The following is a 25,840-nucleotide window of genomic DNA, read 5'->3' as shown; positions in this document are numbered from 1 at the left end:
GCCGTGAAATGCCAACCATTCATCCTGGCAACTGGTTTGATTCATGAGTCACATAAAAGGAGCTGACAGGTCCTGTAGTGTGTAAGAAGTATTATCATGCACAGGCCGGAGTCATCAGGGATATTGAAAGGGAACAAAGGAGCATAATGAAGGAAGGATTATTCATATTTCAGTGTTCTTAAGTGTTTCTTTATTTCCTCTAGGAAATCTCTGTCAAATTTAATGCAAGGTGAGGTATCATTTTCAGGAGTACTCAACAGAGAAGTAATGATATTGCACATTTGTTTTGTGAGGAACTTGCTTATATCTGAAATAACTTCACCAGGTTACTGCAGGGCGAGGACTTAACTTGAAAAACATTAGTGGAATTCATTCATGGATTTAGGACATTGATTTCATATCAGCTGCACTGTTGTCAGCATTGTATTCAAACTGTTTATAATGGGTAAAAAAAAAACCTTCTCTGTTAAAGAGCTAGAACACAGTTTGGTGACTGTGTGGGTGACTGTGTGGAATCAACTGAGGCTTTGGGATTTGATGTCCTTTACAACTGTTTCTAAGATGTGACTTACTGCATATACAAAATTCCTAATATCATTTAGAGTCACTTTAGAGTTATCATTTATATATGTTGCATGTATAAGAGATCTCATATTTTTAAGGTGAAGATTCAACATGTGAGTAAGGGTGCAGCCTTGTAGCCATTATTTTCTTCTTTTTTTTGTTTTTACTGTCACTACTTTTATTTGATTTGCACGTGTGCATGTTTCATTAAGGTCTGTGTGATATGTCACTCCTCTTTCACAGCTCCATCAATCTGCTCATTACGACAGACTTTTAATGTATTTTTTGAGTAATCAATGTAGACCTTTTAAATACACCTCCAGATTATAGTCAGCTGTACAAATGATTCAAATGAGGTTTTTCTTGAAGTTAAATTCAACCTGCCTGAGTACATCCACACTATTAGACATAATGCAAAAGTAATCCAAATGTTAAAAAAAGACTTTATGTGCTCATTTTCTGATTATTGCCAGCTTGCGTTGGTGATTTCTGCCCATCTTTGCAGTGCCGAGCCTGCTGATTGTTTCTTATGCTAATTTATTTAAACAGAGAATACAATTTTGATTCTAAAACTATAGTTCATCTCTATTTATGTCATGTTCAGGCTTTGAGGAACAAATGTCCATACTCACAGCGCAAACATAATGGCATAATGTCTCATTTATCCTTATTGCCATTATAAGCCATTATAAGGGAAATAAAATCCCATCAAGTAACTTAACCTTTGGCTTTCATTCTTGACATCCATGACGTCTCAAGTTACACGAAGAAGCTCCCTGAATGCATCTCTTCCAGCAGTGTGACAGCTCTGTGTGTGCTGGAGAGCAGTCTGGCAGATATGTTACCACCAGCTGTTGCACAGCATGCCCCTACTGGCCCTAAACACACTTGTGCTGCTTTTTATAAACCCCCAAATCCAACTTAATCTTGTGATACGCGTGTCTGTAGCATCAGCACAGGGTCACAACAAGGTGCTGCTGAGTTTTTGACAGCAGGATCTGGAGCCAGCTGTGTCTTTGTAAACACATTCAGACACGGGGTGTGATTCTGGATGTGTGTCAGTATGATGATATTCAGGCAAACGGTGGGATGTGTATTTAATAACATGCATGCACATTTTTCCATATGCATATTCTCGCTTGTTCATTTCATTTTTAAAAGGACAGAGTCTGGTTTTCAGCAGCAACATAACTCTCCAGCTTATTGAAAGCTCCCCTCGCATGTCACATCCTCTCAGACATTAAAACCCGGATTATAGTTGGAGGACATGAGAGCACGTCGTTACATAATGTAAATAAAAACATTGCAGCCGCCGTGTGCTCAGATTGGTGCGCGCGGCACGATGTCCCGGATGGTGCTCGCACCGGAAGAGAAGGGGCAGCTCTCCCAGCCATCTTGTGGCAGCATCCAGCGAATTGTTCGCATCAAGCCTCGTAGAATCGGAGGTGAATCCCGCTGAAGGGGCGCCATCATGCCCGGACACCTGCAAGAAGGCTTCGGCTGCGTCGTGACCAACCGGTTCGACCAGTTATTGGACGACGAGTCCGACCCGTTCGAGATCCTGAAAGCTGCTGAAAACAAGAAGAAGGAGGGGGCCGCCGCTGGGTCCACCAAGACCGCGGCTCAAGCCGCCAAGCAGCCGAAGAAGGAGTCACAGAAGGACAGAAAGAACCCGCTGCTGGACAAGAAGGAGGAGTCTCAGGCTCCAGTGCCCCTGAAGAAAGAAGGTAACATGTCCCCTCGTCCTGTCGCTTGGGTGCACTTTATGTTTATTTTCGTCGTTTTCGCATCAACTGTCATGTGCAGCTCCTGTTAGCTGCTTTAGCTGCTGCTGCTGGTCGCAGCAAAACACAGCGTGAGGTCAACACTGAGCTCAGCTAGACAACAAGAGACGTCTGGTCAGGGTCATTACAAAGCGCAGGTGCATCCACCTGCAGGGTCCTGTGCTCAGCGGTGATGGTTCCACCTGCCTCCGACAGGAAGGTGTAGTGTCGGGTTATCCTGCTGTCTGGAGGAGGAGGATGCTTCGTGCACCGTCTACGCAGCTCCGTTAGCAGCTGCAGGCTTTGCAGGGCGAATGCGCAGGATGTTCACCTGCCTGCTGTTATGAAAACTGTGCTGACCGCTCTTTGTTTGGATTGATGCTCTCTCTCCCGAGTGGAAATGTAAATTTATCGTTTGAAGAGTATTCGACTAAAATTGAGTTCACAAACAAGAGCACCGAGTAAAAGAAAAGAGAGGCCCACAGATAGCCAGTAGTGATAACAGTTTCACGGACAGTCTTATCAGCAGCATAGATAGTTTGCATGACATTCAGCATGCTCCTGCACACTTAAGCTGAAAACAGCAAGCGTTGACTGTCCAGGACAGACGACTGCATCAAGAATTATTACTGTAATAGAAAAATAGCCCTCTTCTGTAGGTTTTGACTCTTTGTTTATGCTCCTGCGACTGTCAGGTATCAGGCGGGTGGGCCGAAGACCGGACCAGCAGGGCCAGCCTGGTTCCCAGCATCAGGGCGGTCAGGGAGAAGGACGACCTGGAGACAAGAGGCCGGACCGGAGACCTCCCCGCGAGCGCCGCTTCGAGAAGCCTGCTGAGGACAAGCCAGAGGGAGGTGGAGAGTTCTCCACAGACAAGTGAGTAGCTGTGATGAACGACGAAGAGCATATTTAATCATGCTGTTTAGCTCAAGGCTGTCTGGTGCGATCACAGGATCATTGTGGGGGGAAAAGCAGGGAGCGAGTGTTTGATATCTTGGAAGCTGGGCTGTCATTCTGTGTCACATGAGTTTGTAAAGACTGTTTTTTTTGTAAATTTAGAAATTGTCTGTTTGTGTCCCGTCAGGCCTTCTGGAGACAGGCCCCCGAGAGGGCGTGGTGGTGGCCGGGGTGGGCGTGGTGGAAGAGGACGGGGCATGGGCCGAGGAGAAGGCTTTGACTCCCGTGGGAAACGAGACTTTGACAGACACAGCGGCAGTGACAAATCGTGAGTCAGTCCTGGACTCAGACGTTTGCCGACCGGTGAATCCAGAAATAGAAATGACTACATACAAAAGCACCCCGTTTATTTATTTTATCTAATATCATAACTTCTTGAGCCCTGGCCAAGGTCGCCAGGATCAGGTGGCACTGTTAACAGCCTTTTTAGTTTATTTGTCTATATAGGAGTCTATTGGAAGTTATACTTTACATTCAATAACAGTTTTGTCTTTATTGACCTTTTTTTTTTTATGCCTAAACAAACAAACTGACCTTAAAGGACAACACAATTTCAAACTGTTTTAAGTTGTTAAATTTGGCGGACCCTGCCACCTTTCTAGCTTCAAACTGTGTTCTGGGACCTTATTTTCCTCTGAGAACAGCTTGTTTATTCACTTATAGAAAAAACAAATTTCTTAATTTTGTATTACTACCTCATTATTATTGTAAATATTAAAATTCTGAGTTTGAATTTCTTCTCAAACTACATTGTGCTCCTTTTTAAGAAAGTGTTTTTAATGTCGTCCCAGATAAATATCAGTGGCACCCTCCCCCAAGTTAAGCTACTTTTGACGACACATTTGAGGTCAAAGGTTGTTCTTGGTTTTAGACCTACTGTTCATTGTGTGCTGTATTTTTAGACCACAAACATCAATGTGTGTCCGTGTGTGTTTTCCTGTCCGTTCGCTCCAGCAATCAGAAAACTGAGGACAAGCGCGCTGGCAGTGGCTCAAACAACTGGGGCAATGTGAAGGAAGAAGTGAGGTGAGTTCTGGAGAACAGACACACAGCCTGTTCCTCTGAGCACTTCAGTCCGCAGGATACTGATGCACATCTGAAATGTGGTCTATATAGAGTGACTCTACTTTGCAACAGTTTTAATGGAGTAGCGTCTTGTACATACTGTAATTTGGGGGTTACGGTACAGGCATCAAGAGAAAAAAAGACTCAAGTTAGTTTAGTCTTTTCATTAAGTGTATAAAAACATTAGATATAAAGGATGCAACACACAGTACAGTTTGTATTTGTGAGCTAGCTTGGAAAGCTACCACTAAGAGGTGATGTATATCAGTATTGAGGAGGTGGCTGTGTGTCTTTGTTCACAGTGAGGCTGAACAGACTGCTGCTCCTGAGACGGCCCCAGAGGGAGAGGAGAATGCACCTGCCGGCTCTGAGAACAAGTGAGTATCCATTTGCATTTACAAGCGTTGGGTAAAGAGATCTGTCTAACGACTCCATGAAAAGTAGTTTGAGGCGCTGCAGTCCTACGTCATCACACTGTTCCGTGTCGCAAATAGTATCCGTGCATGTGCGTTTGGTCACAAAGCTTCAGAGCAAATGGGATAAACATTGTCACTAACCTTTTGGCCTCGGGATTAGACAGCATGTATAGAGCTAAGAGGATTGGCTGTTTTGCAGTTTAAGGTCCCACATTGTTTGTGTGCCGGCTTTCCAGGGAGAACGAGGTGGAAGAGGTTAAAAACGAAGGCCCCAAAGAGATGACCCTGGACGAGTGGAAGGCCATGCAGGACAAGGAGCGCACCAAGGTGGAGTTCAACATCCGCAAGCCCAACGAAGGAGCCGACAGCCAGTGGAAGAAAGGATACGTGCTGCACAAGTCCAAGAGTGAAGATGTGAGTTTGGTGATTGATGATTTAATGGAGAATGGAAACTCTTTCTTTAAACTACACCAACTGCAGCTGTCCACTACCTGCTCTGTGCAGGTTCATGTTTCAGCTCCATCACACATCACTGTGACCTGAGACATCCTTTTAGTCTTTACGTAGTTTTTTTATTGTGTAAACTTCATTCTTTGACTTGGATTTTTAAAAAGGAGCAGTTTTAGGATTTAGGCCTTTTATACCTGCAGAGGCAGTGGGTCCACCACGTTAACCAGCCATGTTTCTACAGTAGCCCAGAACAGACAAAACAGACCCTGTCTCTAGAGAGGGCCTTTCATGTTTTTAGCACTGTAGGGGAAGTTGAGATGAGGGGTGTTCAGTTGGTTGCAATCTGCAACGTCACTGCCAGATGTCACTAAATCCTACACACTGGACCTTTAACATTTTAACCAGTCAAAAATGATCTGCTGTTGTTGTCGAACATTATTATTTATCTGGTAAATACTGAATCTATTTTTTTAATTAGAATTTTCTATCAAAGTGCAAAAAAAGAGACTACAGGAAATGACTACTAAGCAAATATATATACGACACGTAAGCATCCAAAAAGGTTTGAAGGCTGCAACAACCAGTTGTTTTTATTAACGATTAGTCTTCTGATTAATCTCTGTTTATTGTTTTGTCTGAAAAATGTGAGAAAAGATATACATCAGTTTGTCAGAGCTCATGGTGATGTGTTCAAATGTCCTGTTTGTCTGACAAAACATCTATTTATAAAGCTGGAACCAGAAGAGGGTTGACTCAAATGACTGAAACGATCAATCAGTTATGAAAGCAGTTGCAGATCAATTTTGAAACTTACTTCCAAAGCTAACCGCCTGAGTCTTTTTCATGATTGATTTATTTAAAAGAAGATTTTAGATCTAGTATGGTGACTTCTGTGTGGTGTGTCTCACCAGGTGATTTGTATTAATGAAAAACCTTCTGCTGTCTTCACATTTCAGAGGCCTGTTGGCGCTTTGATTGACGCCCCAGAGACAGAAGCAGAAACAACCACTCTGTTCCACAAGGTGCCTGCAGCTCTCACACTCCTATTCACCCACACAGTCCATGAAAACATTCAGTGTTAAAAATCTGTATAAACCCACTTGTTTCAAAAATGGTGAAATGTTTAATAGACCTTCAAATGTTGAAATTGGTTTATTCATTTTATTTTGGGGGGCTCCAGAGGATATGAAGACTCTAAAAACAGCATTAGTGCTACACTGAGAAACCCAAAGAACACATATGTTCATTGACTTCATGACTGGTTTAAAAACAAACAGAGGACAGTCAGCGTCTAAACATGTATCCACCATCTGTTCTTATCAGCCAGCTAACCCTGATGAGTCCGCCGACCACCACTTCCGCAAACCAGCCAACGACATCACATCCCAGCTGGAGATCAACTTCGGAGACCTTGGCCGCCCCGGCCGCGGGCGTGGGGGAGCTCGCGGAGGCAGGGGAGGCCGTGGCGGCGGCGGCGGGGGAGGAGGAAGCAGGACGGCACGCGGGGGAGGACGGTCCGAAAAGGTAACAACAAAAGCTGTTGTCACAGCACACAACAAAGGTTTAGAGTCGCTCACAAAAGACTGAGCTCAGTGACTCTGAACAGGCGATAGAAACCACTGACTTGGAAAACCTGCTGTGGAACACTGAGGCCCCGAAATAACAGAGCAGTGAGCACATGCTCCATGATGCCAAACTCACACACTGAACTCATGGCAGTGATACGGTGGATTTGACTAGCAAATGTTTAGTTTTGTGAATTGAGTTTGTAATAAGTAATTATTAACAGTATTTAACTGTCAAGTATCAAAAGCTGAAATATTTTTTTTAATTTAGGTCTGCAACTAACATGTATTTTTGTTATCAATATCGTGTATATTTTGTGTGGTCGATAAAATGTCAGAAAATAATGATTATCCCCCCTCTTACAATTTTCTGAAGCCCGAGGTGACGTATTTAGACTGTTTTGTTGGACTTGCAGTCCCAACATCCAAGAATGTTCAGTTTGTAATGCAAAAATTTCCACTGAGGAAGCTTGAACCAATGAATTTCTAGCATTTATGCCTCAAAAAAGGACTTCAAAAATCAGAATTTCTGCAGACTAATCAAATAATCGATTAAGTCGATTAAGTCTAGCTCTCCTTAAATCAGATATTTACTGGTTGAATTGTTTTTTTTGTTTGTTTTTTTGCACGTTTTATTATGCAAAGTTCTTACACTGCTCCTTTTTTGAGAACAAGAAATGGAAAAGGGGCTTTGTGGGAAAACCTGTTAACATTCCAGAAAGTACATCATCTGTTAAGGTGCGTTCACACCGGACCTTTTATTTTTGTCGCTGGCGACAAGTTTACATATTAAGTTAATGCAAACGAGCGACTGAGCGATTAATCGCTCAGGCGAAATGTCGCTGGGGCTCTGAGCGACAGCGTCCGAGCGACGGAGCGAAAAAACGCTCTGTCGCTCGAGTTGAGAAACCCCAACTCTCTGGCCGTCAGTCGCTTGTCGCTCAGCGCTGACTGGCTGCCGTAATCTATATGTAGGCCTAATTATGACAACTACTGAAACCATGTAAACGTAATACAACTCCACCGGTCCGGAAGAGCAAAGCCGGCTTTACGTTGACACACACAAACACACCCACACACACACCGGAGACAAATGGCCAGGCGCTCCTCAGCTGGGATGGAGCGCCTGTACTTGGTGTCCAACCGGGCAATTCCTGCCTCCGTTTCTCGCCAACAGCTCGTCAAACTGGGCCGTTGTCAGCCGCGTATACTGTTGAAAACGGGAAGAAATGAGCGCCTCCGAGCGACGTGAAATTCACTGGAATCGCTTGAATGACGTTATCAGAGCGATCTGTTGAATTGTGCCGACGAGCGACTGCAGCTGAGCAACCGAGCGATTTTTTTGGAGCGACATGAGCGACAGCGACAAAAATAAAAGGTCCGGTGTGAACGCACCTTTAATATTATAAGAATAAACTTGGGTACCTTATCAAAACTAGTATATAAAAAATGTCACTAACGTTTGTCATTCTGAGAGACAGCGGAGTTTTCAGATATTTTTTGTGAAACCACAACATTCATTTTGCTGGATGAAAATCAAAACTGTGTGCTGAAAGATGCTAAAATGCGGAAACAGGGAACTATGAGCGACACCTTTCATATACAGAAATTAAAAATACTGATTACAGCAGCTTTAATGTAAGCTCTCTTAACCTTGTCCCGCTGTCTGTGTTTTGTTCCTCCAGGCGAGTGGAGTGTCAGTCCCCAACGTGGATGATCCTGAGGCCTTCCCAGCCCTGGCCTAAAAGGCTCCTTTTCCACCACCAGCCCACCCATCAGCCCTTCCGGGCCCCTCCTCTACGAGGCTTGCATGCTTACCACATCTTCAAGTATATAAGAAAACAGAGGGAAAAAAAGATTTTAAATGACAAAAAGACTGTCATCCCATACCACTCACACCACCAGAGGACTAAAATTTTACCTGTTTTAAAGGAGAACAAAAGACAAAAAAAAGGCGGAAAAAGGACCTCTTGTTACACTGAAGTTTTGTATTTAGGAACATGAAAGCAGGGATGTTTTCATACTTTTTTTTTTTCCTTTTTTTTTCAGAGATTATGCATACTTCATTGATATTTTTTGTGCTGCTTGAATTTATGCATTTCTGCAATTAGGTTGAAGTGTGTGTACATCTCCCCCTGAAGCTTTTGTGCTTTTTCCCTCATGACTTCAGCTCAGTATTAAGGGGTCATCTTAGAAAAGACTTTCTACTGGAATTTTTGTTCCCAGTAATACACACTGATGTGGTAGCACTACACTACATAGAAAACTTGTACTAGATATCTGAAGTATGGCTTAACATGCATTTAAAGTGTAATTACTCTGATCCTGACTACCCATCCCTTTGCGAGGCACAAATTCAGGATGGGTAACCAGGCAAAGTGACTTCCTACTAAAGCTTGGTATTTTTCTGCTTGTCGTGCAGTGAACGTAAATGCCTCTATTCCTTTTTTTTTTTTTTTTCGTATTTTTTTTTTTTTTCTATTTCTTTTGATAGCTTGCCCTTTTTTGGTGGACCAGTGGTTAGTAATGCTTCCCCTGTATTCCCTGATCCAGATGTGCTACCTGTGTTTTCAGGGTGTCCCAGGGCCCAATGTATATCTTTAGGCTGGTCCTCGTAGGTCATACAGACTGTACTACTTGTAACTTCAGGACCACTAAGCAAATATTGTATTTTTTTGTTAAGGGTGTGTGTGCACTTGTGTGTGAGCGTGTGTGCGAGTGTGTGTGTGAGAGCGTGCGTGCGTTATGACGTGTGAATTGAATGTGTGAATTTGACAGCTAGTTACTTAGCATTTAAGTATTCCTCTACTACGAACTTGCCGATCTCAAACCGTAGATGGCAAGTTCTTGTGTCTTCGGAGAAGTGATTGTTGAAATCTAGGTGAGAATGATGAATAGACCGTGGACATATCTTGCTCTTACAGTATCTGTAATGTCTTTCAGATCTCAAAGCACTTGGTTTTATCAGCACCAGTCCTCTGAAGATTGTTTTTCTCCTTCTGTAAACCATATTTGCTGTTTCTAATTTTTTTATTTTATCAGTGCAGCAGCACCAATGCATAATTTGTCTGAAAGAAATGGCGGCTGTCATCGTGGAACAATCACGAGCTACAGAATGTAATGTAAGCTAATGGTGCTTTCAGCCACCTGTGTCAGCAATTTCCAGTGAGCGTTTTATTTTAATGAAGCGGGTATATTTCACATTGGGGTAGGGTGGGATGAAGGATGGGGGGGGTTATGAACATGGAGTAAATAATAAAGCTTTACATGCTGTGCTCTGCAAAGACTTGCTGGCGATGCACTGATACAGATGGCTGGAGCAGTTTTCTTGTAGGACTGTTTGAGCCACATGACGGTGAAACTTTCTCTGCAAACATCCCTGTTCTAATAAATTGCTTTAGAGGTGTTACATGTATTCTGACAGTGGCTGTTGGGTTGTTTAAATTCAATACTGTGATTTTAAAGGTGTAAACAAACGTGACAAAGACTCTTAATTGCTTTAAGTGTGATGCAGCTGCGGTGATGTCAGTACTACACAAGTTAATCTGATATAAACTTTAGACGGATTTAAATATTCCAAAAGGCTTTGATTTACAATTAGTTGCCAGTTTATTGGTGATGTCGCTCAGTGGTCAAGTTGCATTGTGGGTAATGTAGGCAGCAGGATTTGAAAAGCATTCTGCTGGTCCAGCATTGAAGTCCAAAAAACCTGTTGCACTTATCAGAACTCAGTCTCAGAACTGATATGGCATAACCAGAAATATTACCTATTTTCAATGCATTCTTCTGCCTTTTTCAACCCAGGCGCCTACGCTACCCACAATGCAACCTAGTGACATAATTGGAGGCAGTTTATTAGATTATATTTATCTTCCTCTGGAGCTACAAGAGGGCTTTATACTACTTTCTTTTTGTTTGTTTTTTACACATACAATAGTAACCACACTTTAATGTAAAAAATATATATATGTGGACTAACCCTTTAACAGTATAATACAGCAACCTTGCAACAATTCCTAATTTCACGACCATAAAGTTCACCTCTCTAATCAGGTTTCACCAAAACATAATAAACTTAATGAAGATAGGGTTTATGCTACTGTATTTGACTCTCAGAGACGTTTTCAATCTCAGTTTATGTGGTCACACCTGGTCTACTTTATATTTAGCTTTCAAGGTTGCGGAAGTAGCCAAGTGCAGTTTTAAAACAACCTGAAGTCGACACAGCGCTACATTAATATTCAGAGTATGTAAAGCTAGTTGAGTCAAGATGGTTCACTTCTTTCCATTTCCGCTCTTGGCTGAGATTGTCGTACGCATGCGCAGAGGGGGACTCCCAGGCTTCCGTCTGAACTTCGTACATACTCATAACGTAAACGATGGCAGCGCTTCATAAACGTCGACATGAGCTCGGCGACAGAAACTTGTCACCTGGAGGAGCGTCTTCCACATCCGAAAGAACCGCATCCGGTGACGGCTCCACGCTCTTTCTGAAGCTGCTGGCTGCGGGGTTTTACGGAGTCAGCTCATTTTTCATCGTTGTTGTCAACAAAAGCGTCCTCACCAGCTACAGGTAGGTCCAAAGTACAAGCGAGTCACAGGAAGCTTCGTCTCGGACACTTGACCACCTGCAGTGGTCAGCCATGACAGCAGCAGGTTAATGGTGGGAGCAAGAAGTCTCTATAAATCTGCAGTTTTACATTCTGCTCATACTCAGAGAGGAAATGTGTCTTCCTCAATGTGTCACTCCTGCAACAGTGACAGCAGAGCCAGGACTTTAGAAATGCATGTCATGTTTCCCCCCGACACACCTCTCTGACCATGAAGTTCTTGACAAGCCACCAACCAAACTTCATTCACTTTTTTGAGTATTAAGAGAAACATCCTAAAACAATTTACCTTTCATGTATTAAGTGATGGAAGTTATATATAAGTTGTATTAGTAAAAGGATCAGCTGCACAACATATTCAGATTGTGGAAGAACTTTTACCATAATTTGATTGATGAGCATGATTATAAAGGATGTAATAACATATTCTTCCTCTTACAAATTAAAAGTTGAATTCATAATTTAAAAAAAAAAAAAGTATCACCCATTCTCCATTCAGTAGAAGTAGTATCTTTATTTGTGCTACTGTTAAACTCAGTTTTACCATTCAGTGCTAGAGTTGTCTCCTGTGGCCAGAGCGGCTGTCAATGAGCGAGGGTTGATCCATGCAGTATTATATAGTAAAGCCCAACAGATGTAACAGATAGTGGCCTGTCACAGATATGTCAGTATGGACGTATAATGGGCCAATGTGAAAACTTGATAACCACTTTTAAGGTATCGTTTAGAAAATGTCAGTATTAATTTTCCTCATTCGTACCATTGTCTGCCTGTTTTACAGATTTCCATCGTCAACATGTGTCGGAATTGGTCAAGTAAGTTCTGTCCTAAGTTGAGTCACAGATACCTCCTGTTTACCTGAACAGAGCCTGGTACACTGAGTCCCCTCTTGCTCTGTATCTCTGCAGATGTTGGCTACGATCGTAGTCCTGAGGACTGGGAAGCTGTTGGGTGTGATCTCGTTTCCAGATTTGGATTTGAGTACACCACGCAAGGTGAGACTGAAGTAGCTCTAAAATACATGATAATAAGAAGAACTTCTTACTGAAGATCAAAACTGTTTTGTGTGTGTGTGTGTGTGTGTGTGTGTGTGTGTGTGTGTGTGTGTGTGTGTGTGTCTTTCCAGATGTTTCCACTGCCTCTGCTGTATGTCGGAAATCAGATTTCAGGGCTGTTCGGGACACAGCGACTCAAGTTAGAGCTCGTTATCTATTAATTGCTGTATTATTACATGATATGACGCCTCTTTTCCTCAAAATGAATGTTTTCCTCTCCTAGTTTGCCCATGTTTACAGTTTTGAGGAGGTTCAGTATTTTCCTCACCATGGTGTTTGAGGGAATCTTGCTGAAGTAAGTGAAGCTTTTATTCACAATGCTCCTGCGCCTGCAGATGAATGATCTCAATAACTTCAGCTTGTTTCTTTTCCTTGCAGAAAAACGTTTTCTACGCCGATTAAAACCACAGTTTTTACCATGATCTTTGGTGCGTTTGTTGCTGCCAGGTGAGGTGTACTGACAGTGTCCAGTTCACATGCAGCGTGTGAGAGCGTGCATCTCACTCCTTGACCTGTTTTGTGTTTTCCGTAGCACCGATTTAGCGTTTGACCTTGAAGGATACGTATTCATTATGCTGAACAATGTCCTGACAGCGGCCAGCGGGGCTTATGTGAAGCAGAAACTTGATTCCAAGGTGAGCGGAGCTGCTAATCGTACTGCCTCACTGTGTGTGATGCGTCTTTGCTGCATCTTTTACTAAAGTATGATACTGACACTGCTGTTCCCACAGGAGCTGGGTAAATACGGACTCCTCTACTACAACGCTTTAATCATGATTTTCCCCACTTTGGCATACGCTTACTACTCAGGAGATTTACAAATCGTAAGCTTTTTAAACACAAATTGCTATTTATAATTCAGTTCCAGACCAAGAAGAGTGGGTGCTGAAAATCTCCTGTGTGTGTGTGTGTGAGTGCAGGCGTTGGCGTATAATGGATGGTCTGATCAGCTGTTTGTTGTGCAGTTTGTGCTCTCCTGCGTCATGGGGTAAATCTCTAGATCCATCATTCGTTAACACATAATGTCCCGCACCACTGCTCCCGTCTAACTCCTCTTCATTGTGTTGCACAGCTTTGTTTTAATGTACTCCATCATGCTGTGCACGCTGCACAACTCAGCACTCACCACCTCCATCGTGGGCTGCATCAAGGTGAGTCACCTCACGCCGGCCCTGCCCTCTGTTCTGTTTGCCGATAAGATTCATGAATGCAGATTTGTGCAGCGACTGTGTGTGTGTGATCCCTGCAGAATATCCTCGTGACCTACATTGGAATGGTGTTCGGTGGAGACTACATATTCACCTGGACTAACTTCATAGGTCTGAACATCAGGTGAGACTGGCGCTTGTTTAAATTGTGCAGTTGAGGAGCCCAGTGTTTCCTGTGGGGACAGATTTTGTCACGTTTGTTTCCCACAGTATTGCCGGGAGCCTGGTGTACTCCTACATCACCTTCACGCAGGAGCGAACAAGTAAGAACCGTCAAATCATGTGGATCCAAACCCCACTCAGACTAGAGACTGCAATGTACGCGCATGTCGAAAATGCTTTAGGTAACTGGAATGTTTTGCATCACATTTAACAGAAAAGGAGTAAACCCCAGAGTCCTGACCCGACTCTGACGGACTACAGACGTCCACAACACATTCCATGTTGCCTGTGTACTGTATGTGGAGACCGCACTGTTCAGATGTTCTACAAACATGTTTTTATGTATTCAGGGTTCCCACAACTTCCCAAAGGATAAAGTCAGACAAAAATGAAAGCGTTGCGGCATTCTCCTAAATAACTGAAGTAGATGGGGACTTCTTTTAATACAAATATAAAAAAACAGAAACTTGAAAGTCTCCAGAAGCCCCGAGATCTCAAATTGATTTGAAAAGATGTTATTTACATCCTTTCATCTTCACTTTATCTTGTTGTAATCTTCACTGTAGCTGCTAAGCTAAAAGCGTAATCACGCAACCCGTCAGATGGGGGTGCACAAGCTCAACCATGCGTTGAGGGTGTAAATAACATCTTTTCAAATCAGTGGGATCTCAGGGATTCTGGAGACCAAGCATACGCCCGAAGAGCTGTATGGAGCCGTTTTATTTTGTCTTTTTAGCCATGTTTTTATGCGTTTTAAAACAAGTCCCCATCTACTTCAGTTCTTTCAGAGAATTCTGTAACACTATTTTCTAGAAATTAAAGGACTTTCCAGGCCCAATTCATGGAGCCAACATGGCATAGTTTTAGACAAGGATCAATGTTAATTACTGTTACAACAGTTTGAGAATTAGCAGGCTTTACAGAAGCTCAGAGACAATTAACAAAAAGAGAGAGGCTTGAATGTGTGCTGGTGTGAAGGCAGGAAACTGTGGCGCACGCACGTGCAGTCAGCGAGCGTTACCGATTTACTAATGTTAGGTAAAAAACACATCTCACATAACTCACATTTCTATTCCTGCACAAAATATATAAATCAAGGCATTTTTAATGACCCACGCCAACTTTTTTAAAAATACTTTCAAGGCCTTGAATATTTCCTCAAATTCACAAACTTTCAAGGTTTTAACAGCCCATGGGAACCCTGTATTTCTTCAGTTCACGTTAATGCTGCGATCATGTAAAGTTGTTTTATGAAACACTATCATCTTTTATACCTGTAATTAAAAGTGCCTTTAGTTTTATAATTATGTTTCACTGATTAAATGCAAAATTGTGTATTTTTATACTTGTGTATTATTTTTAGTTTTATTTTAATACAAAACCTACATGTCATACTTCATGTTCATTGTTAGCATTCCCTTTTCAAGATGGAGACCAGTTTTTACAATGACGTTTAAATCTTTAAACATGTATATGGCGTGTAAGTATTGTATTAAAACTGACAAAAAAAATAAAATCAACCCCGTCTTCCAATCAGTCTGTTGTGCTTTAGCTGTATTCATGTGTGCAGTTTGAAAACTCACAACAACTCATACTCATTAATACATTTATTAAATATAACCGATGTTATTCCATCCATAGCCAGACTTGGAATACACTTCATTTTTATTCATGTCGTCATTTACAGAGAAAAAAAACAAAAAAAAACAGGACATTATTGTCAACAAAGGGAAAGAAAAGACTACATGGATCAACATTATTTGAGACAAACTTATCTTAAATTTGTGAATGTAAGTTCAAAGCTGGAGTACAAAGTAAAACACTTAAGCATTAAGCTGAACAGCTACTGTACCAACACAAATGAAGGTCTTCCAGGTCACACAACCTGTGTCAACCTGGTCTGTTAAACTGCTGGAAATCCACTGCTCTGAAGCCACTTGCTGAGGAAAAACAGTTGGAACCAAGCACTTAGAGGTTTTAAACCAAAGGCAGCCAGCACTCAAACACAATGTGGGGCTTGTTTTTTTTTATTAAACACACAAAAGATGAGGCCCTCCGCAACAAACACTTCAGATTGAGCAGGGTCACGCAGGAATGGGAAGTGCTGCCAAACAGAGGGAAAGAGGAATGGCTACGTTTTATTACATCCATCTCAGAGCAACACAGGCGAAAAGATCTGTCAACAAAAAGCACAGCCTACGAGGAAGACCAGAAAATACAGAGATGAACAGACAGTTATAAAAAATGTACCAACTGCTCAAGGTAAGAAATCTATACAAACTTTACATTAAAAATCATGGACATTCTGTCTAGTAAAAACAAAGCGTTGAGCAAAGCACTGACCATGAGAATCCAAAAATACAGCCATCTTCTACATGATGAGTTATAATACAGGACATCACTGATGTCAGCTGCTTTACACAAACAAACCTGCGGGGGGACTAACCCATTGGTTTATTTATTAGAATCAAACAAAGAGCCATGATGGAGGCCAGAGCGGGTTCAGAAAGTGAAGGAGGAGTGAAAATGTAATTTCTGCTGGGTTTCGACACCACTCCTTATCAATAAAGATGAGAAACATACAATCAAAGTGCAACTAAAGAGGGCCAGCACCAGCCTCGCTCATCTTGTGTTCGCCTGCTTTGCCTCTTTTTGACAACCTAAGCACAGAATTTTTAAAAACATGTCCCCTGTTTCATCAAACATTCAAATAGCTTGAACAGCAGTTACCCATCATAGTTTTCTTTTGTTAAAAAATATAAATATCTCTTGCGTAAAAAAATATCACGGGTGATTTCTTTTCTTTGAGTACAAATAGAAAAAGGAAATTCTTGGCAAAATTTTGTCAGTCAGTCTCCAGAAAAGGAATAAAGACGATGGGTAGAAGATGTTTCGTAGGACTTGATGGAGCTGTGGTACTTTGGGATGAGCTTTGCAGGCAGTCAGTACATGGATGGTTGGAGGGACGGGGAGACCAGCTGCTGTTTGGTTGGCTGTGTTCTTCAAGGTGTGATTTTCAGTGACCTTATCAAAGAGGGAGTCTTTGCTCTCAGGAGACACTGCACTCACAGGCTAAGAGGGGCTCATCTTCCTCATCACCTCTGACGATAAGAGGACAAGCAGGGACTATTTTTTCACCCCAATTCAGCGTCTATTAGTCAACATCACTTCAGTTCTCCTGCGTTCTGGATGGCTCCACCTCACTTTGGCCCAACGGCTCTGCCTCCGTCCTGCATCTCTTGGCCGGCCTTTCATGTGCTGTTGCTGTGTCTCTGTGGTCCAGCAGAGGCTCCAGAGAACCATTTCTGTTGTGGCTGGGTGCACTGGGCTGGCTGCAGCCGTTGGAGTTGTTGTCTGGAATTGGAGGAGGAGCTTCCGCTGCTGGATGGGAGGGACCGTTGGACTGAACTGACTCAGGTTTGACTTGATTAGCTGCGGGCAACTGAGCGCCATCCACTGGGTGGTTTGAATTGTGACCTGCAATACCTGTCAAAGAACAGTGAGAAGTGAGTGGCTTGAGATCATTTAAACATTAAATCACCCAAATTACAAAACTGTAGAAATATCTAGCCGTGTAGAAGTTTTTGGACTTAGTTGAGCAGATTCTGAGATATTACGCTCTCAGGTTTCTGCCTTCATCTGAATACAATGGAGGTGACTGTGATTCGATTTGTGGCGCTCACAGTGCTCAGGGGAACTACTTTCTACCTAAGAATTAGCCCCCATTCAAACTGTTCACACACTGCGGCATATCCACTGTAACACGTTTATAGACAGAAATTAAACGCCCACTGTAGTAACATGAAGGCAGAAACTCAATATTAAACTGAGATCTGGATACAATTAGTGCCATCTAAAAATAAACATTTTGCTCATCTGGTGCTCTGGGAGACATTCATTTCCTGTCATTACACATTTTAAATGACTCGGGTAACATTTCAGACATGATGATGATGATGATGCCAAATTAAAACAGCACATCTATCCATCAGAAGACATGTTTTAACTTAGATATATTTTATTTTAGATCTGGGTTTGGTTTAAAAATGAAAATCATCTTTAATATTCATCAGCTCACCGTTCTGACTGCTGCTGTCTTCCCTCTCCGAGTGGCTGGCGCTGCTGCTGGAGGTGGTGGGAGGAGGCGACGCCGCCCGGCTGGACGTCGCGCTCTCCGTCTCATCTAGTAATCTGTCCATGTAGTCTCTGATGACAAACAGCAGCACACACGCCGTTACACACAGCCTTGACTTTTGATAGAGTATAAAATATGAATAACATACTAATATGTATGTAATCTTGTCTGTCTTTGTTTCCTAACAGTGACTGCAGGTGGGTCCTTGTCAGGGTGTTGTACTGTATGATGCCTTGTATTGTTTTATACAAGCTTCTTGTTCTAATAAGTGATGTAATTCCCAAATGTTTGCTATGGAAACATGAGGTGCTTTGGTTGTTGAGGTGGTATCACCAGCTATGTTGAAACTGAATTCTTGTATTTTTTAATGGTTTCCCTTGAACCAGTTTAAGTAGGCTTGAACTAATTAGGGCTTTCATTATCGACTCCACCATCAATCGATTCATATTTAGTCTGTTAATGTCAAGAAATTGTGGAAAATGCTGGTAACAATTTCCAAAAGCCCAAAGAGGTGTCTTCAAATGTCTTCTTTTGTCCAACAACAAAAGAACAACCCTTTCTTTACGATCATCAATGACAAAGAAAAGCAGCAAACCCTTTCATTTAAGAAGCTGGAACCACCAAATGCATGACATTTTTGCTTAAAAAAAGTTTGCAACTCATTTTCTTTATCATCATTGCCACTCTAGAGCTAATAAACCACAAATTCATCCTCACAGACCAGGTTAATAATACCTTAATCTTAGATTGAATTCTGGCTTCCTGTTGTTACATCCCATTGACCAACACAAGGTGCTTTCTTTACTGTTCAAGCCTGGCAGTACATTACTGATGTACTGTATACATAAACTCAGAGAGTCAGAGACTAAATTAAATACATTTTTACTTATTTATCACAATTTGTTATGTGTTGAGTGAGGCCTAAATCCACATGGGATACCTTCACAGGAGTAGATTATTTTAGATTCTACACAGGACAGACTTCAGCAATAAACTCAAGTAAAAGGAAGATATAACCCATTCTACAATACAGTATATGACCTGGACTCCAAAGTCATCCCTGAGTGATCTCTTATAGACTATGCTCATGTTTTCTGAATGTAAATCTAAATGTAAAATCCAATGACATGCCATGGAGATCTGTAATCCTCTTTTGTTGTCTGAAAAAGCAAACTCACCCCACATTTCACTAATTCAAACAGGCAATGGACAAGCATTTTGCTTTATCGTTTCAATCTGATGTGGCTGTTGATCACACAATGTAACGGTTGTTGAATAATCGCACTATCAGTGTTTAGTCTGGTTGCCTATTAAGCTTGTTTTCACTATGCTGTTTTGTGTGCGACCAAGCACGAAATCTACCACAAAAATGACAGCAGCCTGACACCATTTTATCTGCTTTCACATCTCCAACACAGACTTGATGTATGAATACACTCACATTCTGCCTTGTGTTGTTGGTAGTTTCTACTCTGAGGAAAACTGTGTTTTTAGCAAAGCTTAATGTATAATGTGTGTCTGCAAAAAGGACCCACCTGTGGCCAATTCATTTTCACAAAAAACTAATTGAGAATCTGTTTAAATCAGCATTGTTTGCATTGCGGTTATGAATCATGAAAACCCTTTTGGAATATTAGAAACAACAAACATAACCAAACACATCAACCTGAAACAGGAATACAATTACTTCGATTACTAACAACAATGTCTACATTAGCAACGTCGTTCAAAACTTTTTTTTCAAACTTACGTGACACCAGGGTGAAGGTTGTATTTCCTTTTCCCAAGTCTGGTTTGCTGTGCAAAGAAATCATAACGCTCAGACTTCTTCCACATGTAATAAAAGGCCACACATTCTCCTACAGACCTAGTTCTCACCTGAAAGATTTAATTCAGCAGACATGAAATAACCATTATTACCATCGCCTGAAGAGATTGATTCAGCACAATTTCAAAAAAAAGGAGACAAATCAAATTGTTTCTTTGGACTCTGACAAAGGTCATGTGATCTACAGACAATTTAGCTGTGTACAAACTAAGAAATTTGATTTGTCTCAATGTATCAAAGTTGAATTAATGTGGCTTTTAAACACTTTTCTTACCTTGTTGGCCTGTATTAAATGAAAGTCTTTCCCATAAGCTTTTAGTCCTTGTTCAAAATTTCTACATTCCTCTTCAGTCCAGACAGATAGCTCCTCTGTCACAGAGAGAACAAGTGTTAATCTGGCATCAGCAAGACAATCTAAAGAAAAAAACTCTGATGATTCAAGGGCAGAAGTCCATATAACACCAAACATTTACATCGGAGAAAACTGAAGGTAAATATATGAATGACTTGATTGTCTGCTTACCTCTGGCTGCTTTTACATTAAACCTAAGTCTTCTTAAAGCTTCCTCTGTGTCAAAGTCACATTTCACAAGCTCATACAACGCCTACAAGGAAGAGAGTGAACAAATACGTTTATATCATCCATGTAAAAAGCTATAAACATGTTAGTACAGCATGATTGCAACTCAACACATTTAAGCAATGCTGGAGTTATTCAACATTTTCTCTTAATGTCAACAAGCCCATGAAAAGACCAACATATTAGGTTGTTTCTCAACACTGTACGACTTCCTTACCTGGCCTGTGGTATTCAGCCCAAACTCCATTTCTTTCTACTCAAGACATAAATCTTCCAAAGTGGCTCAAAAATATAACGTTTATTTTTAAAAAGGGCTCAGTACTTAACCAGAACAGCTGGGTAGTGTAGTCTTTAACTAACATCAAACAATCCAAGGTTGGGCCAGTAGACTATGCAATCATCCATGGCACGCTTCGACTTCTGAGCCTTGTAACGTCATAGCTGTGTGATTGAAAAGGCTTCCCACCACAGAGTGCAAAAAAATACTGTATGGCAGGAGGTGGTCACGTTTGTGACACGTTGGAGAGAAAATGAGAAGAAGTTTGTTGCTGCTCAGGGTGCTAACATTCATCTGACTCCTCTCACTAGTAAGGGGAGCCAGTTTTCTCTGCTGGGTGAGACCATTGGAGGTTGCCGTCAGACAAGAGTGGTGTGCTAATTAGCAACTCCAGCCTGACAGCAACTCTGAGGGGACACACTACCTCAAATTCATCCCCTCAGTCCCCCAAACAATGACATTGTAGTCCACCCAATGTTTCATGGTGGACAAATCTCACCAAAATAAACAGTACATTCAGCCATGGATTGATACATAATTGGTGACCAAAAATAAATTACAGTGACCACGTTCATTGTACTGATGGAACATTTCACCAAGTGCAACAGTGAGGCTCACTTTTAACAGTTTTGGACAACAATATGACGTAAAGAAGCAAGGTGTGTCAGACAATGGATTAATCTGTTACTGGTTTTGGTCTTTTCATGGGATTTGTTTCCAATAAGATAAATGTAGACTTCGGCCAGTCTTATTCTTCAGTAAAAGCTGTGGACATATTGCTGTCACCTGTTCATTATCTTTGATATGGGATCCCTCTGGGATTGCATCAACTCCTTTCTCCTCTCCTGTCCGCCTTGATGCCTCCGTCAAGAACTCCACCACTTTGCCTTCAGGAAGACACTCGGGGTTCCACAATAACTGGTCATCATTTTCATAAACTGAAGGACAAATTCATAGAATACAACATCAACCAATTGTACACTGTACCATCTTCAGTTCTTCTGGACCCACAAAGCTCTCACAGTGTCAGGGCCCTGACACACCATGCTGATGGTCAGCAGACAGTGAGCGGACTGTGGCGTTTGCGCAGTGTTCAAGTGCAGCTATCGGGCTGAGACATAGGTGACATGAAGTGATGCACCAGTCGAGCTTCGTCTGTAATAGTTCTTTGATGTCAGTTTGGTGTGTCTGGGCCCATACATCTTAAAGATGCAGTTGGTCAACAAACAGCCAGCTTACCTTTTTCATTGTCTTTATATTTACACAGGCCAACAGGGGTCTCTGCCTGATACATGGAACCCACCATGATTTCCTGTTGGGAATGAACACACAGTTTGGACTGGCTGATAATTACTTTATAGATTTATTACAAATAGACGTTCCTTTCACCATACACACCAGACAGGGGTCCAATGTCAACTGTGATTTACACAATGTTAAGCACATATTTGGGTATTTGTGAAAATATTTTTCCAATGGAAACCTTAAGAAAAGTTAACTCTGTTTTAGAATTGAGTATAGTATTTCTGTTGTGGGCACAGTGTATTTTTAAAAGCCATAAATGTACCATAGTGACAGCCAACTTTGTAAGTCAAAAGGACTAGACAAACATAAACTGACACTGCGCATGCTGCTGATTGTGACATAAATGAAGTAGTCTGTATGTTATTCATCTGATCAAGCATTCAAAACAAACTATCTTTTTGTTTGTTGTATGTAAATGTTTTTGTAGTACAAATCCTGCTGTAATCTGACAGCACAGTGTCTGAAACTCTGACAAATTAAGGTCTCACATACCTTTTTCCAGTCTTCAGATGGAACATAGTCCTCATCTTCATCTGACTCCTCCTCTGCATCATTATTACCTTCAACACAATGAATGAACACTAAATCTCACAAGAAAATCTGCAGTGTTTTCTAATACAGACATCATATAAACTTTAGTTTAAATAAGAGACAAAGAACAATTGGGTAAGATGGCACATACTTTCAAAGTACTTGAGTTTCTGGGGACGAATAAGTTCTGCTGTGCCAAGGGACCGGACTGAGCGTGTGCGACCCTCAGAAGCTGCCTGGGCCTCATCCCCCTGTCCCGAAGAGATTTTAACACCCTCACCCTAAAAACACACATACATACACAGGCTGAAATTACACAAAACAGTCAAGATGACAGAATACATTGAGTTTATGGAAAGCATATGACTTCAAGAGAAACAAAAAACACCAACATACCTCATTTCTTTTCAACTCGCCAGTGCTTCTGCTGCTTTCATCATTGTCCAGGTCCTCTTCCTCATCCTCTTCATCATCATCCTCTTCTTCCTCTGGTTCTTCCTCCTCCTCTTCATCCTCATCTGCTGGTGAACCGCCGCCATAACCATACAGATTCAGCAGCTCATGAATGGGCATCTCTCCCTCCTGTTGAAAGAAAAACAACACTGTTTTCCAAACTGTAAAATTAACTTAACACCTCACAATTCAATGCCTGAAAGAATAATTTTAATAAAATCTTTAATAATGTAAAGAACAAAATTCAAAACTCATGACTAGAACCTGTCATTATTCCCATATTGATTGATAAGGTACATTAAACACTGAGCTACAGTGAGTTTATTACCAGACGGAGCTGACGAAAGCAAATAAGAGCTCAAAGCCTGAAACTCACCCGTGCAAGGTCTTCAATCTCATTGGCATTGGTCTCATCTGCTGCCTCCAACATCTCCTCTTCCTCCAGGGTGCGTTCATCATCAAAGTCATGGACAAGCATGTCTGCTGATGGGTCGAAGTCATGGTCATCGGAACCTGCTGAACCTCCTAGAAAAGCAAACAAAATTGAAAGCGATATTTCCAATAGATCCTGAAAATATGACAAATATGAGTGAAACATTTACTTGTGATGTAAATGTGATTATGAACAAATCCAATAAAGGTCCAAACAGTACTTTTTGCTCAATATACTGTACATGTAGTTTATAGATATATTCAGGTATAGGGGTGGGCAATATGGATAAACTAGTCTTTTATATTAATAATACTATGCAATTCTTTTGTAAAGTGTATTTTATATTTGCAATATGAACATATATCATATATCTATATCATACATTCCATTAAAATTCAAATTTGCCTGTTACAGACAAAATACCCAGATGTCTACAACTATTTTGTCTACCGAAAATCGAATCAAGTACTTCATCACATTGATGCAAAAACTAACATTAACTTAGAGTAATCATGCATTAAAATGGCCTAATACAGAGAGGGATCTAAATGATTATAAGTATTATAAACATTGTTTTCAACATAATCATAATGTCAAACATGTTAACTGCTGTTTATGAAAATAACTGACATAAACAAACCATCAGAAAACTTTATTATTTAATGTTTTAACTACATTTATATTGTTGTTGATGTTGATGTCGATGTTAACAGTTGTTAAGTTGTCAATGTTAACTACAAAATATTCTGATATCATACAGGTCTTCTAACATAAGATATTAATGGGGCACTATGTCGTTTTGGAGAAGAAATTCAAACTCAGAATTTTTATATTTACAGTATTAATGAGGTGATACTACAAACTCAGATTTTTTTTTTCAATAAGTGAATAAACAAGCTGTTTTCAGAGCAAAATAAGGTCCCAGAACAGTTTGAAGCTAGAAAAGTGGCAGTGTCCGCCAAATATAGCCCAGTTTGTTTATTCAATCATGAAAATAAAGAGAGTTTATTTAGTTTGTTTAAACATAAAAACAGTCAATGAAAATCTTTCTCTTCGGATTATAATTTCTTCCCCAAAACTAAGTAGTGCTCCTTCAAGCCTATGTTTTCGATTTCGGTGGTGCCGCTTCCCTTCCTTTACACTTAGATAAACATTGTTAAAACAAAAAGACCCACTTTAAATCATATATGTTTAGACAGTAGATTTCAAACCTATGCCACACACCCAAACAACAAAAATGCTACCAACTTTGTGTACCTGGGCTCGAATTCCCGAGGGAGGGCTGGAAAACGGAAAAGAGGGACATAAATAAAGTTAAACAACAGCTTAAGAGGTCAATATCTCATTATATACACAGTTAGAAACGATCCGCCGCTGAATACAACTTGACATATTCAAGTGGCTCAGGCAGCAGAACATAAAAGGGAGTTAAGAAAAAGCGCGCCCGACCCTGTGCCCTACAAGCTGACTGCAGTTTAACATGAGAAGAAACAAAGAAGACTGTCACCACTTCCTGTAGGGAAAATGTAGGCTGCATCCCAAGACTGTGAATATCACAGGCACAGTGGCGTTTACCGACTGCGTTCAACCACAGTTAGCTACAACAGGCGAGTGCTCGCTGGTTTAACTCACTCAACTGGCTAACTTGCATCACACATTACAAGCTAATTCTCCTTTATATATTTAGCTAACGCGTCCAAGTTAAGCTTGTTATCAACCGCCTGCAAATAAAGCTCAAACAACACACGGGATATCTCTAACCACGACACTACCGCTGCATATCTGTTTAAAAACGTGAATATGGATAGTTAAGTATTCTTAAACAAAACCGCCAAGTAACATCGCTAACGCCGCAGCTACCTTCCGTCAGTGCTAGCGCAGCTAACGTTAGCTAAATCCGAAGTTTACTAAACATGTTTGTGTCAAGAAATGGCTATTATCCAGCACCGCAAACAGCGGATTCTTAATTTCGTGTATCAAAGCGTCAACACACAAACGATGCGCACATTCGACTAAACCAAGTATCTTGCGGTATGAAATTGTTTTTTCCTAATATTTATTTCACTTTCTTACCTCCGCCATGTTTGCAATCCTGCAGGGTCACGTCAGGGGTCAGCGCAAGTCCCCGGATGTAGAGCCCCGCCCACCTGCAGTACCAAGCTCATAATGCCTCCACAGCTTGGACGTTGCTGTGTGTTATGTAATATTATACACCGAACGAGCTTAACATATAGATTAAAACAATATAAACACTGTTTAAAAGCTATAATGCACCGTTTTTCAGAATTTTAAGTATATCTAAACCAATTATATTCACTGTTAGCTCTAAAATGAGAATTAGTAAGAGATAGGGATCTATGAAACGTTTTTGGCTCTTTGTTTTTAGTTGTCTGGATGCAGCATGAATGGAAATTGTACTGATGATGATTTAAAATATACGGTATAAAATTATACTCTAAAAAATAAAGAGGCATATGATGTTT

At 41.1% G+C, this 25,840-nt stretch overlaps 3 protein-coding genes across 6 annotated transcripts; 2 read left to right on the top strand and 1 right to left on the bottom strand.

Moving 5' to 3' along the window:
• The first annotated feature begins 1,906 nt into the window (after positions 1–1,906).
• serbp1b (SERPINE1 mRNA binding protein 1b) lies at positions 1,907–10,195 on the top strand. The gene is made up of 9 exons (XM_084369911.1): positions 1,907–2,291; positions 3,023–3,203; positions 3,412–3,552; positions 4,239–4,310; positions 4,652–4,726; positions 5,002–5,179; positions 6,172–6,237; positions 6,539–6,739; positions 8,466–10,195. Exons 1-9 carry the CDS (start codon positions 2,036–2,038, stop codon positions 8,523–8,525), a joined length of 1,230 nt encoding a protein of 409 aa, XP_084226037.1. The 5' UTR covers positions 1,907–2,035; the 3' UTR covers positions 8,526–10,195.
• A 956-nt stretch (positions 10,196–11,151) lies between these two features.
• On the top strand, positions 11,152–15,348 carry LOC311266283 (nucleotide sugar transporter SLC35D2-like). The gene is made up of 13 exons (XM_084368573.1): positions 11,152–11,353; positions 12,172–12,205; positions 12,299–12,385; positions 12,517–12,584; positions 12,669–12,740; positions 12,824–12,892; positions 12,978–13,080; positions 13,177–13,269; positions 13,366–13,433; positions 13,518–13,596; positions 13,695–13,777; positions 13,864–13,916; positions 14,030–15,348. The coding sequence occupies exons 1-13, from the start codon at positions 11,160–11,162 to the stop codon at positions 14,038–14,040; spliced, it is 1,014 nt and encodes a 337-aa protein (XP_084224699.1). The 5' UTR covers positions 11,152–11,159; the 3' UTR covers positions 14,041–15,348.
• A 59-nt stretch (positions 15,349–15,407) lies between these two features.
• On the bottom strand, positions 15,408–25,504 carry mier1b (mesoderm induction early response 1b, transcriptional regulator). Of its 4 annotated transcripts, none has more exons than XM_084369272.1 (13): positions 25,431–25,504; positions 24,615–24,639; positions 23,301–23,449; positions 22,868–23,053; positions 22,623–22,752; positions 22,433–22,500; positions 21,875–21,947; positions 21,422–21,573; positions 20,302–20,383; positions 20,053–20,192; positions 19,701–19,828; positions 17,894–18,021; positions 15,408–17,301 (listed from the first exon to the last, which is right to left on the bottom strand). In XM_084369272.1, the coding sequence occupies exons 1-13, from the start codon at positions 25,437–25,439 to the stop codon at positions 16,985–16,987; spliced, it is 1,587 nt and encodes a 528-aa protein (XP_084225398.1). In that variant the 5' UTR covers positions 25,440–25,504; the 3' UTR covers positions 15,408–16,984. The 4 variants fall into 4 exon arrangements, with proteins under 4 accessions (XP_084225398.1, XP_084225397.1, XP_084225400.1 ...); XM_084369271.1 differs by having other exon boundaries at positions 24,606–24,639; positions 25,431–25,458; XM_084369274.1 differs by having other exon boundaries at positions 19,701–19,747; positions 24,606–24,639; positions 25,431–25,458.
• Between the last annotated feature and the right edge of the window lie 336 nt (positions 25,505–25,840).

The sequence above is a fragment of the Pagrus pagrus genome, assembly GCF_965226575.1.
Source record: "Pagrus pagrus genome assembly, chromosome: 12".
Classification (NCBI taxonomy): Eukaryota; Metazoa; Chordata; class Actinopteri; order Spariformes; family Sparidae; genus Pagrus; species Pagrus pagrus.
This window is presented reverse-complemented; position numbering and strand designations above follow the sequence as displayed.